The following is a 12,973-nucleotide window of genomic DNA, read 5'->3' as shown; positions in this document are numbered from 1 at the left end:
ACTGGAGGACCTCGGGCGCTGAGTGTTAGGTGCCCTTAGCCCTGCCTCTTGCAGCACAGTGGAGGGCAGGAGATGCTGTGACCCGAGGCCCAGGACTCACTGCCCAAGCCCCAGGACAAGGGAGTCCCCACAGCCCTGTTAGGGGCGAGCTGGCTCTCAGGGCCAGGGGTTTCGAGCTCTCTCTGCCTTGAGCAGCTGTCAGGGGGAGATGAATAATAATGATAACAACAACAACAACAACGATCGATTTATATACCGCCCTTCAGGACCACTTAATGCCCACTCAGAGTGGTTTACAAAGTATGTCATTATTATCCCCACAACAAAACACCCTGTGAGGTGGGTGGGGCTGAGAGAGCTCTGAGAGAGCCGTGACTAGCCCAAGGTCACCCAGCTGGCTTCAAGGGGAGGAGCGGGGAATCAAACCCGGAGTCCCGTGCTCTTAACCACTACGCCAAACTGGCTCTGTTCATGTGGAACCCATGGCACTGCCTTTTTTGCAGCTGGTGGGGATTTGGCCCACCTCCTTTTTACGGCCACAAGTTCAAGGACCTTCATCTCTGCATGTCTGCCCAAGACAAACACTTGGTTGTGTGCAGGCAAAATGCAGGGAGTTCCAGCCACGCACACTGTCTTGAGCTATTCTTGGGATGCTGGGTGGATTCTGTGTACAACGAAGGACGCCCTCCACCACGGCGCACGCCTGCTGCCATTGGTGGTACGTGGCCGCTTGTGCCTCGTTCACGACCCCTTGGTTTTGCCAAGGGGTTGGGGGCCTTTTTTCTCTCCCTTCATCCCCTGCTGCCTGTCACAGGCTGGCATGAATCTGGAGGGGGGGGGGTCCCGTGGTCGCTGCTGGCGCAAGCAGGTCCCTGCGGCTGGGCTCCCCTTTCTGGCCCTGCAAGAGAGGCTCGTCCAGGCCGCAGTTGCTCCCCATTTAACTCTCCCCATGACAAGTTAAGCTGACATGCTGCCTGGAACGTGTAAATCTCCTGCCTGGCGTCTCATGCATCTCGCTGGCAGCATCACGGACTTAATGAATCAAGGTGTCAAGTAGCTTGAAGAAAATTAATTTGTTAATTGCCTAAATACTTGGGGTTGGGTAATAAAAAGGAAAAATTAGAAGCACTCGAGGAGGAGGCAAAATGTGACCTCATTGTGATTTCTGGGCCCTGGCGGGGGGGTGGGGAGGGGAGGGCTGTCTGTCGGGAATGCTGAGGCTGTCGACTGGGAAGGAGAGCTTGGCTGCCCCTCCAGGCAAGCCAGTGCTTCTGGCAGCCACGTTGCAAGTTGTGGAGTTCTTTTAGATGCAGGACTTGCCTGCACCGTGGACAGCAGATCCTTGGAGGGTCGGGACGTGATAAGGCCCAGAAGGGGCGAGCCTCGAAACCTCCCCAACAAACCCGGACCCACTGGGCAGGAAATTGACCCATCTGTCCTCCCACCCCTACCTCCCAGGAGTTCAGGCCCACGTCCCTGCTCCTCACTGCTCTGTTTTATCCTCCCGTCTGGTAGGCCGTGGCTTGGTAGCACAGCATCTGCCTCGCATGCAGAAGGTCCCAGGTTCAACCCCCAGCACCTCCAGGTAAAAGGAGCAGGTTGATGGGAAAGACCTCCGCCTGAGACCCCGACGAGCCGCTGCCAGGTAGAGTAAGGAAAAGAACAGAGGGGCAGTGGGAGAGTTGTTACAATTATCGATCCTTTTGTGAGTAAAACAATTCGCCCGCTGAACCTTGTTTCGTTTCCCCCTCCCAGACCTAACATTGGTGGCACACACATGCCCCTTTTCTTGGTTGCCAGGTAGAGGAGGCAGGACTGGCCTTGGTGGACCAGGGGTCCAATACTTTGGGTGCAGGGGGACCGACTCTCCGCTCTGGGTATTTTTCTTCCTCTGCGTAGAGAGCTGGGGCACGCTGGGCCCTTTGCCACGTCTCAGGAGCCGCCTTGCTTTCTCCTCTCAAAACATGATGTTCTTTGCAGTTTTCAAATCCAGTCGTGCTCATTCCCCGCCCACCACCTCGCTGTCTGTTGGCACAATTGAAGGGGCCATTTCTGGGCTGCACATTCTTCGGAGGCCCCCCCCCCCCCGTCCACTGGGTTCCCATTGGCAGGACTCCCTGAAGGCTTGGCCCTGTTGTGGATCTTCTGTTCCTTGGGAGGTCTGGCAGAACTTGACTTCGTTGATCAACGAGGGCAGGTTTTTATTGGTGGGGCTGAGAAGGAAGGAGCACCCATGTACATTCGGAGGGGTTTCTGAGGGGCAGGGGTCCAGTGTAATAGGAAAACAGGGCAATCCTAAGGAGAGTTAAGCCAGTCTAAGTCTATTGAAATCAGTGAACGTAGACTCTTGTTTATGATTGCACCATAAATATTACTGACACTTAGCTGAAAAAATGAGCTGTGACTCACAAAAAGCTCCTCCCCTACCACAAACTTCGTTAGCCTTATAGGTGCTACCGGGCTCTGGCTCTTTTCTGCCGCTTAGCTTTTGTTTCAGGTGGATAGCCAAGTTGATCTGTAGCAGAAGAGCCAGATTCGGGTCCAGCAGTACACAGGGACCGACTAGTTTTAACTCAGTCCCTTAAGTATAATGTCCAGTTTTTTTTGCATTTGGATCCATGTGGTCTTTTTAATATCTCAAAAAGAATTCACTTTTGGCCAACTGCATATGTTTTAAAAAAATTGAACGGTTGGGTGCAAAGTAGGGAAATCCTGTGGTTTTCTGTTGTGCTTTCATGGTCAAAAGGATCTCCACGCCGTGCGCACCCCCCCCCCCATTTTCATATGCTGCAGTTCACATTCTATAGACCATTGCAAGTCGACGTCTGTAGCACAGAAGAAAGAAATGTCCAGGGGTCAGGCTGACCCCGGGGCCTCCTTTCAGTCTTGCGCAGAGATTTCTTGGCCCAAGGAGGCAGCCCTCATTTTGGTGGGCAGAGGAGCTGCCCTATTCTGGAGAGGAATGAGAACATCTCCTGCCTTTCTGACAAATAACAAACAAAGAGGGGTGGCGTGTGGATTGGCAAGGAGGGCACAGAACCGCCCTTGTCTTCTGACTGGAGATCAGAGGGGCCTCTGCCAAGCTCCTCCCTTGCTTTCTTTCTTCCATTCCTTTGGTTGGCCGTCTGCCCCACCTCTCCTTTGTGAGAATTCGCAGGAAGGACGGGAACTGTTCCCGTATTCGGAGTGCCCGTGTCGCCCCTCCGCCCGCCCATCCTCCCCTGCTAGGCAGATGTCCATTATAACGTAAAATAAAGTGCAGGGCGGGAGAGAAAATAACAACAAAGGCGCAAGGGGGGGGCGGGTTGATGGCGTGATTTGACGGGACCTCCTGCTGCTTCCGCTGCCAGCACTGCAGCTCCAGGACAGATTAATCTGTATTCCGGCACGCCAGCTCCAAAGTCAAGATCAATCTAATTAGGGTATTTTAAACACTGCCTGCATCGCAAGTCTCCTCTGCCAGTTTGTTTAGTGGAGGGAGGGGAGGGGGCTGGGCAGGCCTTGGCTGCTGTTCCCAGGGCTGGTTTTGGCCATTAGCGACCCGGGTTCAAATCTTTCCTCGGCTGTGATGCTCGCTTAGCTGTCAGCTGCCTGCTTGGTGTTCCGGCCCCAGTGATCAAGCTCACGGGGTGCTTGTAGGGACTCAGTGGGATAATCTCCACATTTGGCATCCCGAATTCCTAAGCGAACCGCCATAAAATACGTTTTAAGAGGCTGGTCCTTGGGTGCCCCTTCCCACGGAGGGAGGGAGCTGGTAACTTGGTACCAAGTTACGGTACAGATCTTGGGTACTGGAAAAAGTCTTTCTCTGCCTGCAAGTCTTAAAGAGCTGCAGCCAGGCTGCAGACAGCACTGGGCTCTGCAGCAGCGGTCTGACCTGGAATATGGCAGGAGGTGATGGATTTGACTGCCCTTGCAGTAGAGGGGACGAAACCCTCAGGTCTGCCGTGTCATCTTCAAGGGCCCTCTTTCAGCTGCTCCGTTTGGGTTGCACTCCCTGGGGCCTGGAAGAAGTAGTCGGTCCGCCTCTACGGGGCTACTGGACTCGAATATCGTTCTCCCTGGGGCAGGAGCTCTTGAGGCGGATGAAGTTGTGTTTCTCGGTGCTGCTGTCTGGGGAATTTGCTTTGTAAAACTGCGTCTGCTCTTTTGCCGATGCCTGAAGTGTAGCCCCAGGTCTGTAAGCAGGCAAAGGAACGCTCAGACTTTCTTACGCAGCGAAGGGAGACATCAAAGACGGGATTGCAAGCACCTCTAGAGCAGGTGTGAAGGTGAGGGTGGGGGAGGGGAGTGTAGAGTAGGGTGGGTAGCCGTGTTGGACTGCAGCAGAACAGCAGGATTTGAGTCCAGTGGCACCTTAGAGACCAACCAGATTTTCAGGCAGCAAGCTTTTTAGAATCAAAGCTCTCTTTTTCAGATACAGAGGGTAATAGAGTTCCCTGAGCCTTTATATCCCAGTCAGGAGGTGCGTTGAGATATAAAGTCTCAAGGATCTCTACTCCCCCCTATATCTGAAGAAGGGGGCTTTGACTCTCGAAAGCTTATACCCTGAAAATCTTGTTGGTATCTAAAGTGCCACTGGACTCAAATCCTACTTTTTAAAAAAAACATCTTTCAGTTTTTCTCATGGAAAAATTGGGACGTTTTGGAGGAGCACTGAAAACTGACTTCGCCCCATTTTGGAAACAGTGAAATCTTTTAACCAGGAATTGCTCACTCAAAATGTATAGCTTGAAACAATTTATGTAATGTCATGTAAGATAATCCACAACATTAGATAACGGTAATTATTCCTGTAGCACAGTGGTTTTCAGTTACGAATCAGCACTCTGGTGGTTCGAATCCCACTCCTGCCATGAGCTCAGCAGGTGGCCTTGGGTAAGCCCCTCCTCTCAGCCCCAGCTGCATTGTGGGGATAATAATAACACTAACTCGTTCACTGCTCTGAGTGAGGCACTAATCTGTCGAGAAGAGTGGTATATAAGCACAGTTATTATTATTGTTGTATTCTTTAATCATATTTCCACTGATGTGTTTAATTCAGTGTCCAAATCGTCTCAATTTTGTCCACAATTAATATGCTATGATGTGTTTGATGATAAATTATTTTAGAGTTCAGTGTTTTTGGTGTTGGGAAGTTTCACTTGATATCCAGGAATGCTGTTAGGTTTCTTTGTTGTGACTGTATGAGAATGATTCTGTCTAAATAATACACTTCTTTTCTTTACTCCAATATTTGTTTTCTAATTTCATTATTTTTCCCTACCTCTCAGATAGCAAACATTAAGAATACCAGGCATTAAGAATACCAGGCAGTGTTTTATCCATGCACTGAAGTGTGGCAGTTTGCAGCTCTCCCAAGTATTTGGGCATATTGACATTTTTGCTTGCAGAAGGCGAAGGCATTTATACTTTCAAATGCCCTAAATGTCAATTAGTACAATCTGACATACTGATTAAGTTATAAGTGATACATTTTGTGTTGTCAAAGCAGCGGAATAAGTTTCGGTTTGATAGGAAATTAAGTTTGCATGTATTTCCGTTCTTCCCCAAATTTCCTTTGATGACGGGTGTGTGTGTGTGTGCGTGCGTGCGTGCGTGCGTATGCGCTCTCCATGGCTTCACTTTAGAATTCCTGGAACTGTTCTGTCTCTGGGCTCGCCGGCTCCTCCTTTGCATCCCAGATCCAGGAGCGGGGCCTGGCCACTGGGGCCAGCGTTCTCCGAGGACGTGGCCCATGGACGATGTCTTGGGTCCCAGAGACTCCCAGCTCTGGTGCTAGAGGTTGTACTTCTGCTCCTGCGGCTTTTGCTCTCTTCTGTTAAGTTAGCAATATGCCCGGAGAGCATTCGAGAGGGCTCGCCAGTTTCTCCCCTTGCTGCCGCCATGCGAGGAAGGGAGGCTCATGCGGAGGGGGGCCTGGGTGCAGGCAGGCCAGATCTTTGGCTGTGGGCCTGGAGCCCCACCTGAGCATTTAGTTGCTATGTGTTCTAGGCATTAGTGAACGTATTTAAAAATGCACGCTTTTGAGTGCAGGCTCTGATGATGTTGGGGGGGGGCGGTTTGTCTCCCCTTTCCCAGGGCTGAAACTCGAGCTGCAGCCGTGCCGCCATCCATCTTTGTCTCTCCAGCCAGCAGAGAGAGCCCCTGGGACTCCTATTATTTGCAAACAGTCTTGCCGGGGCTCTGAGTTTTCCACACTCCTCTTATTAAAGCAGAGGCCACGGATTTGATGTAGTGCACGCCGCCACCGTGGCTGCCTCCCGCCGACTGCCGTGTTGACACAGGTTGTGTGCCGGCGTCTCCTCGGCCATCCCTCACCTCCATCTTGCCCCGTCGGAATGATGGAGCTGCCGAGCGGGGGCCGGCCACCTGATAAACCTGTTATCTCCTCTCCTCTCCCTGCCGGCACTTCTCCCCATCTCCTTGGCGTGTGAAAAATTGACACCTCCGCAGGCTGAAATCTGTTGCTGAGGAAGCCACATTTATTAGCAGCTAATGAAACCTGTGCTCAGAACCAGCTTGTCCTTTGCTTGCTCTGCACTGCCCAGATGTGGATTGTGGGGCTTGTCCATCATGTGGGACAGTCGAGGGCCTCCTGGAGCCCCTCTTCAACCCCTTCAGGGAAAAGGAGCCTTTGGTTTATTGAAAGTCTCTCCCCCCGTCCCCTTGCAAGCAAGTAAATGTCACTTGCGCTTGGTGAAATTGATCTCCATTTCTCATGGCCCCAAGCCAAGGCAGAGGTGTGAAAGCGCCCGTGCGTCTGTCTTGGCAGCAGCAAGGAAAGGGCCCCGTCTCTTCTGGATTCTGTGTCTCCCCCTCTGGACCGGAGGACATTCCGACCCTCCCTTCCCTCCTGCAAGGCAACAAGGGGAGCATTTTATGTGCCCCCCCAATCAGTCTTAATCAGCAGGATTTGCACATAGGCAGTGCAGAGAAGGTAAAATGTCTGCAAGCTGAGATTTGCACGAATCACAGAGCATGGCTGTGCATGTTGTAATTGTTGCCATTGTTAGAGAGAGGGAATGGGCCCTCTGTCCTAATCAAGGGCTTAGGTCCTGGACAGGCAGGGCCCTGATCCTGCCCCAGCCCTGGGCAGAATTCAGCATCTGGCACCAAAGGAGCTGTCCGTGCTGAAACTTTGCTGGCTTTTTGTGCCCCACGTGGGGGTGAGCTGGCACCTGTTGCTGTGTCGATGGGAGAAGGGTAATCCCTCAGATGTGTGTGTGTGGGGGGGGGAGCCACCTGCCTCCCCAGCCCAGCGTTGTCTGCTTTGATTGGCGGTTGGCGTCTCCTGACTCTGCAGCCAAGATCCGGTAACTGGTGTGCCACACGTGCAAGGCAGTGGCTCCCCTACTGCAGCACCAAGATTTGCCTTATCCTGAGCCAGGCCAATATTGTCTGCTCTGGCTGGCAGCCGCTCCCCAGCGTCTCGGGCGAGGCTCTTTCTTGTTATCTCACGCTTTTGCTGGGGATGCAGTGATGCGCGCGTGAAGCACATCCTTGGCAGCTGAGCTCTTGCCCTTGCATCAGCTAGACCAGCGGAGAAGTGTGTGCGCGTCTGTGTGAGTGCAACACGGGAGGTGCAGCGCGGAAGGCGGCGCGCACTGTTTTGCTGCCACTTGTGGCTAGCGTGGGCGGAATCTGCGCTCTCTGCTGAGTGGCGCTCCTCCGCAGGTGGAAGAACAGCCAATAGTTCTGCGTACGTCCAAAACTTGCAATCCTTTGTAAAAGGGGTATTATTCTGCCTGCTTTTGTTTTGTGGGGAAGGTACTGGATGGAAGGAACTGCGTGATCAGAACCATTGGGGGAGGGGCGATCCAGCCAGCCTTAAATTGGGGGGGAAGGGCTGACTTGAGCAGCGCATTTTGCTCGCACGCAGAATCAAACTGGGGCGCTGGAAGGGATCGTTCCCCGTGCCAGACGGGCCACTGAGTGTCCCAGGTGGTGTGCGACGAGCCTTCCTCTGTGTCTCTCTTTCTTTGGCGCAAGGGGCTTGTGAATGAGGCCAGACCAGGGTGCAGGATCAGGGCGTTTGGGAGCTGCTTTCTCCAACACAGCTTGTCCCTCTCCTGTCCCAGTCACTTGCCCCGCATGTGGTGGCTTCAGGGTCTGTCAGTCCATGAGGCCAGCCCGTAGCTGGGCAGGAAGCAAGACTGTGAACAGACACCCCCACCACCTTCGGTGCCTGGAGGAGACAAAGTGAGGATTAAAAAAGCTGTAAGTCAGACAAACACATGAGCTCCCTGACCGGATTCATAGAATCATAGGGTTGGAAGGGACCTCTAGGGTCATCTAGTCCAGCCCCCTGCACAATGCAGGAAATTCACAACTACTTCCCACACACACACACACACACACTCCCAGTGACCTAGCTGACTCCAAGGTGGCGATCGGCCTTGCCCTGGGCATGTAAGAAGGGGCCATGAGAACTAAGCACTGATGCAACCCTTCCTGTGTCCCCCTCTCCAGAACACGTCTGCTCCATCCTAGCTTCTCTCCTGAGGAACCTGAGGGGACAGCAGAGGACCCGTCTGCTCAACAAATTTACAGAGAATGACAGCGAGAAGGTGAGAAGGGGTGGGCACCTGGGACAGTGCCCAGTTCTGTGGGAAGATCTGGGGTCCAGGGGAAGGAGTGGGTTGGCCCTGGCTGGCTGTATTGATTCTCCCAGATGGAACTAGGAGAGCATCGCCTCGGATGGAAGATCCAGGGGCACCCCCTCTCTTCCTGGCCCACGAATGAATCTGAGGCGCAGTCCGTCTCCCTGCCTGGCCCCCCGGCTGTCACTCCAAGGTCTGCTGCCTGATGCAGCCCACTCAGCGTCAGTCAGAGGGTGAAGCGCCCTGCTGGAGCCGCCAGCAGTCCGTCTGACCCACAGTGGCCAACCGGTTAAAACATTGACAGTGAAAATCAAACTAAATTAATCCCCCAATCCTTCCCTACCCCCCCCCCTGAAAAATGCCTGTCATTTAAACTGCTGTAGCACAGTGGTTAAGTGGTTCGGCTGCAAACCAGCACTCTACTGGTTCGAATCCCACTCCTGCCCTGAGCTCAGCAGGTGGCCTTGGGCAAGCCCCTCCTCTCAGCCCCAGCTCCCCAGCTGTATTGGGGGGATAATAATAACACTGACCTTGTTCACCACTCTGGGTGAAGCACTCATCTGTCTAGAAGAGAGGTCTATAAGTGCAGTTGCTGCTGCTGCTGTTAAACCCCCTGAACGCCCCTGGCAGACAGGCAGTCCTCGCAGCACCTCCTGCAGGTCTCCAAGTTGGGGGCTCCTCTCACCTCTTCAGGGAGCGCATTCCACAGTGCAGGAGTCACAGTGGGAAAGGGCCCAGGTCCGGTGGATGCCGGGCAGGTCACCCTGAAAGGAGGCTCTCCAGCAGGTGGCTGCCTGAAGACCGTAGCTGGTGCACAGGGACATACGCAAGGAGACAGTCCGGATATGTGGTTCTCTTTAAAGGGCACAACCAGCACCTTGAATTGAGCTCAGAAACAGACTGGCCACCAATGCAGTTGTTTCGAAACAGGCAGCGCCTGAGCCCAGCAGGTGGCCCCTGACAACAGTCGGCCTGCCGCAACCTGTAGTTCCTAGGTTGTTATCCAGGGCAGCCCCCTATTGAGCATTTTAACAACAACAACAACAACAACAGGTCCTGAGCCTGCTGGAAATGTGGGGAGGGCGGAATAAAAGTCGAAAATAAATAAACAAATAACAATAATAAGGATTACCCTTCTTCTATATCACTCTATACCACTCTCTGCTATACTGCTCACCCAGAGTGGTGAACACATTAGTGTTACATTATCCCCACAATACAGCTGGGGAGCTGGGGCTGAGAGGAGGGGCTTACCCAAGGCCACCTACTGAGCTCATGGCAGCGGTGGGATTCGAACCAGTAGAGAGCTGATTCTCAGCCAAACCACTTAACCACTGTGCTACACCAATCCAGCCATGAGAAGCAAGGAGCAGCATGGCCAGATCAGCATGAGAGATGGCAAACCAGATGCAGCCATCAGAAGGTTCTCTATGCTACCGTGTGTGTGTGTGTGTTATGTGCCGTCAAGTTGCCTCCGACCTACGGTGACTCTATGAATGAAAGATCTCCAAAACGTCCTCTCATTAACAGACTTGCTCAGATCCTGCAAGCTGGAGGCTGTGGCTTCTTTTATTGAGTCCAGCCGTCTCATTTTAGGTCTTCCTCTTTTCTTACTGCCTTCCCCTTTTCCTAGCATTATTGATTTTCCAGCAAATGCCACCCTGCCAATCTGCTTTTCAAAGAGCAGGCAGGATCCATAAGCACCCCCAAGCTCTTAACCTCACCTGCAAAAAGCCAACTTCGTTCTGTCCAGGACGAGTAGATCCCTTCCCTCTAGAACATCAGCCTCCCCAACCAGCATCGCCTCTGACTTGACTTGTTCTATTTTAGCCACCTAACCTCCGCCTCAAAGCACCAGTTCAGAACCCAGACAGGTCAGATGCATCTGGCGGGGAGGACTGTGGTTATCGAGGGCTTGTGCTGCAGTGCTGCTGAACTCTTTTTGATTTTGCTACTACAGACTAACACGGCAAACTCCTTTGAATCTTTACACAAGCAAACTGATCCCCACACCAAAAGGAGCTGTCTGCATCTCCATATCAAAGGAGTTGTTTACATCCCCCCTCTCCTCCTTCCCCCCCTCTCCTCCTCTATATTTGACCAGTTTCCTTCTGCCCTCCATGCATCTGATGAAGAGAACGTGATTCTCGAAAGCTTATGCTACAATAAAATTGGTTAGTCTTAAAGGTGCTACTGGACTCTTTTTAAATATAGAACTGGGTGTCATCTGCATATTGATGACTGCCAACCCCAGGCGATCTCATGCAGCGGTCTCATATATATATTAAAAGGCACGGATGAGAAAATAGAGCCCTGTGGCACTCCTCGAGACAAATCCCTTGCTGTGAGCTGCCTCTCTTGCTCCCAGTTGAGCATTCTGCCCATCAGACTGGCAAGGCATTGGGGCAACCCACCTATGGGCATCGCGTGGCTAGCAGAGGCATCTGGACGGGGGGGAAACCGTCCAGGTTGGCATCGCACAGCAAATCACACCTGGGTGGTGGAAGGTCTGCAGCAGGGTCATCCCCCAGGGAACTCCTGTGCAGAGGGGGCAGCTTGGTTTCCCGATTACTGAATTAAATGATGAGTGCTTTTAGTGCACCTGAAAATATTGGCTGAAAATAAGTATCTGTTTAAAAATCTATTAAAATAACTCCCAGAACCAGGAAGGGAAGGCTAGAGGGTAGCTCAATTGCAGCTTCTGTGAGTCAACATTTCTGGTGGGATTTGCAAATGAGCCCCTCGGGGAGGGGGGTGGGTTCTGTTGGTTTTATTCTGCAAAGAAGAGCAATTAATGTGACCAAAATGCTTCTATAAAATGATGCTGTTAAGGCAGCTTTTTTATCCCCCCCCCCCAAATTCCTGGAGATCTGATAGTGGTTATTAAACCCAAGACCACCTGAATGGAAATTCCACATTCAGAGGCAGTGCAGTTTGGGGGGCGCCACCGTGGGCTGGGGGGGGGGGCTTGAGCTGCAGTCTTCATGCTCGGCATCTGGGCTCCTCGGGGGCTTCTGTCTGCCAGCGGATGGGCGGCCTCTCCCTGGACCAGTTCTGCCGGTCTCCTGAATGTGGCGAGCTGGCACCCTGTGTTTTTCAACCACTAAGGAAAATAATCGCGTTATGCTTCTATACCACCCTTCTAGACAGACTAGTGCCCCACTCCGAACAGTGAACAAAGGCAGTGTCCTTATTATCGCCACAGTACAGCCGGGGAGCTGCGCTGAGAGGAGGGGCTGGCCCAAGGCCACCTGCGTGGCAGGAATGGGATTCGAACCGGCAGAGTACTGGTTCACAGCCCAGCCACTTAACCACTGTGCTACGCCAGAGGCTTTGGGGCATGCTCTGTGCTCTTCTGGAGTAAAGCAGAGAAGTCTGGCTGTGTAGAATATGGGAAAGCAGCCGGCCCTGTGGCTCTGCATGAACCCTGCCATGCCTGTGTGTGCCCCCTCTGGGTTGTACCCAGTTCTGTACTTCTTAATGTTTAGTAGCAAAGGAAAACATGGGGCGGGTTTTGATTCCACCTCATCAAGGAGCCAGGCCCGGGCAGTGCGAGGCAGCTGGGGGCGAGGCTCGTGCGGAGCTGCAGGGAGCAGAAGCCAGAGGTTTGCCATGTTCCAGTTGAGAAGAGAGGGGTGCAAAGGGCTAAACTACACAATACCTTTTGTTTAACAAGTTGGGTCCCGGTTCCCTGGGCTTAGCTTGCTTTCCGCACAACAGCTGCTGGGTATGTTTACCTTGGGGCTGCGGCATGCATGGAGGAGGGGGTTCCCTGCCCCCATGCTGGTTTTCCAAGTCAGAACGGCCCTGGGGGGAGTTATTTGCCCCATTTTGGAGCTGCTCATCCACAAAACACTCCTTCCCTGCATGTGGCTGTAGGGAAAGTGAGTCAGATTTGGGAAGCTCGGACCTGACTCCTTTTTAAAAAAAAAAGTGAAATGTAGTTTAGTTTGGCTTGGTTTTGCAGGGGCAGAATGGATATGACCTTGGCTTCACAGCTGCCTGACTCCAGGCATGGTCACTGCTTGGCCCTCCTTGAATGTCTTTTCACAGCCTGGAAGCCTGGCTGGTTGCGGGCAGAAGGAGCCATCTGCTTCGTGGGTTCCTTGCTCCAGCCCTGAAGGGCTGAATGCGTATCCCATCCATGTCTCTCTTTTCTTTTTCCCTGGCAGGTCGACAGACTGATGGAGTTATATTTCAAGTACCTGGATGCAATGCAGGCAGCCGATAAGAAGATAGAAGGCGAAAAGCACGTAGGTGTCAGTTCCTCCCTGCCCCATCCTGGGACAGTGTCTGCAGTCCTTCTCTTTCCATTGGGCTTTATTTATCGGGGGGGGGGGGGGAGTGTTTCTTGCATCATCCCAACTGGC

At 52.8% G+C, this 12,973-nt stretch overlaps 1 protein-coding gene across 1 annotated transcript in view; it reads left to right on the top strand.

Annotated features, from left to right (window-relative positions):
• The window catches only part of CTNNBL1 (catenin beta like 1), a 113,896-nt gene that overhangs the window by 85,960 nt on the left and 14,963 nt on the right, over window positions 1–12,973 (top strand). The window contains exons 12-13 of the mRNA XM_054981738.1: window positions 8,473–8,570; window positions 12,776–12,856. Of these exons, the coding sequence (XP_054837713.1) occupies window positions 8,473–8,570; window positions 12,776–12,856 (179 nt within the window). The remainder of the gene's footprint in view (window positions 1–8,472; window positions 8,571–12,775; window positions 12,857–12,973) is intronic.

This window comes from Eublepharis macularius, chromosome 5 (assembly GCF_028583425.1).
Source record: "Eublepharis macularius isolate TG4126 chromosome 5, MPM_Emac_v1.0, whole genome shotgun sequence".
Classification (NCBI taxonomy): domain Eukaryota; kingdom Metazoa; phylum Chordata; class Lepidosauria; order Squamata; family Eublepharidae; genus Eublepharis; species Eublepharis macularius.
This window is presented reverse-complemented; position numbering and strand designations above follow the sequence as displayed.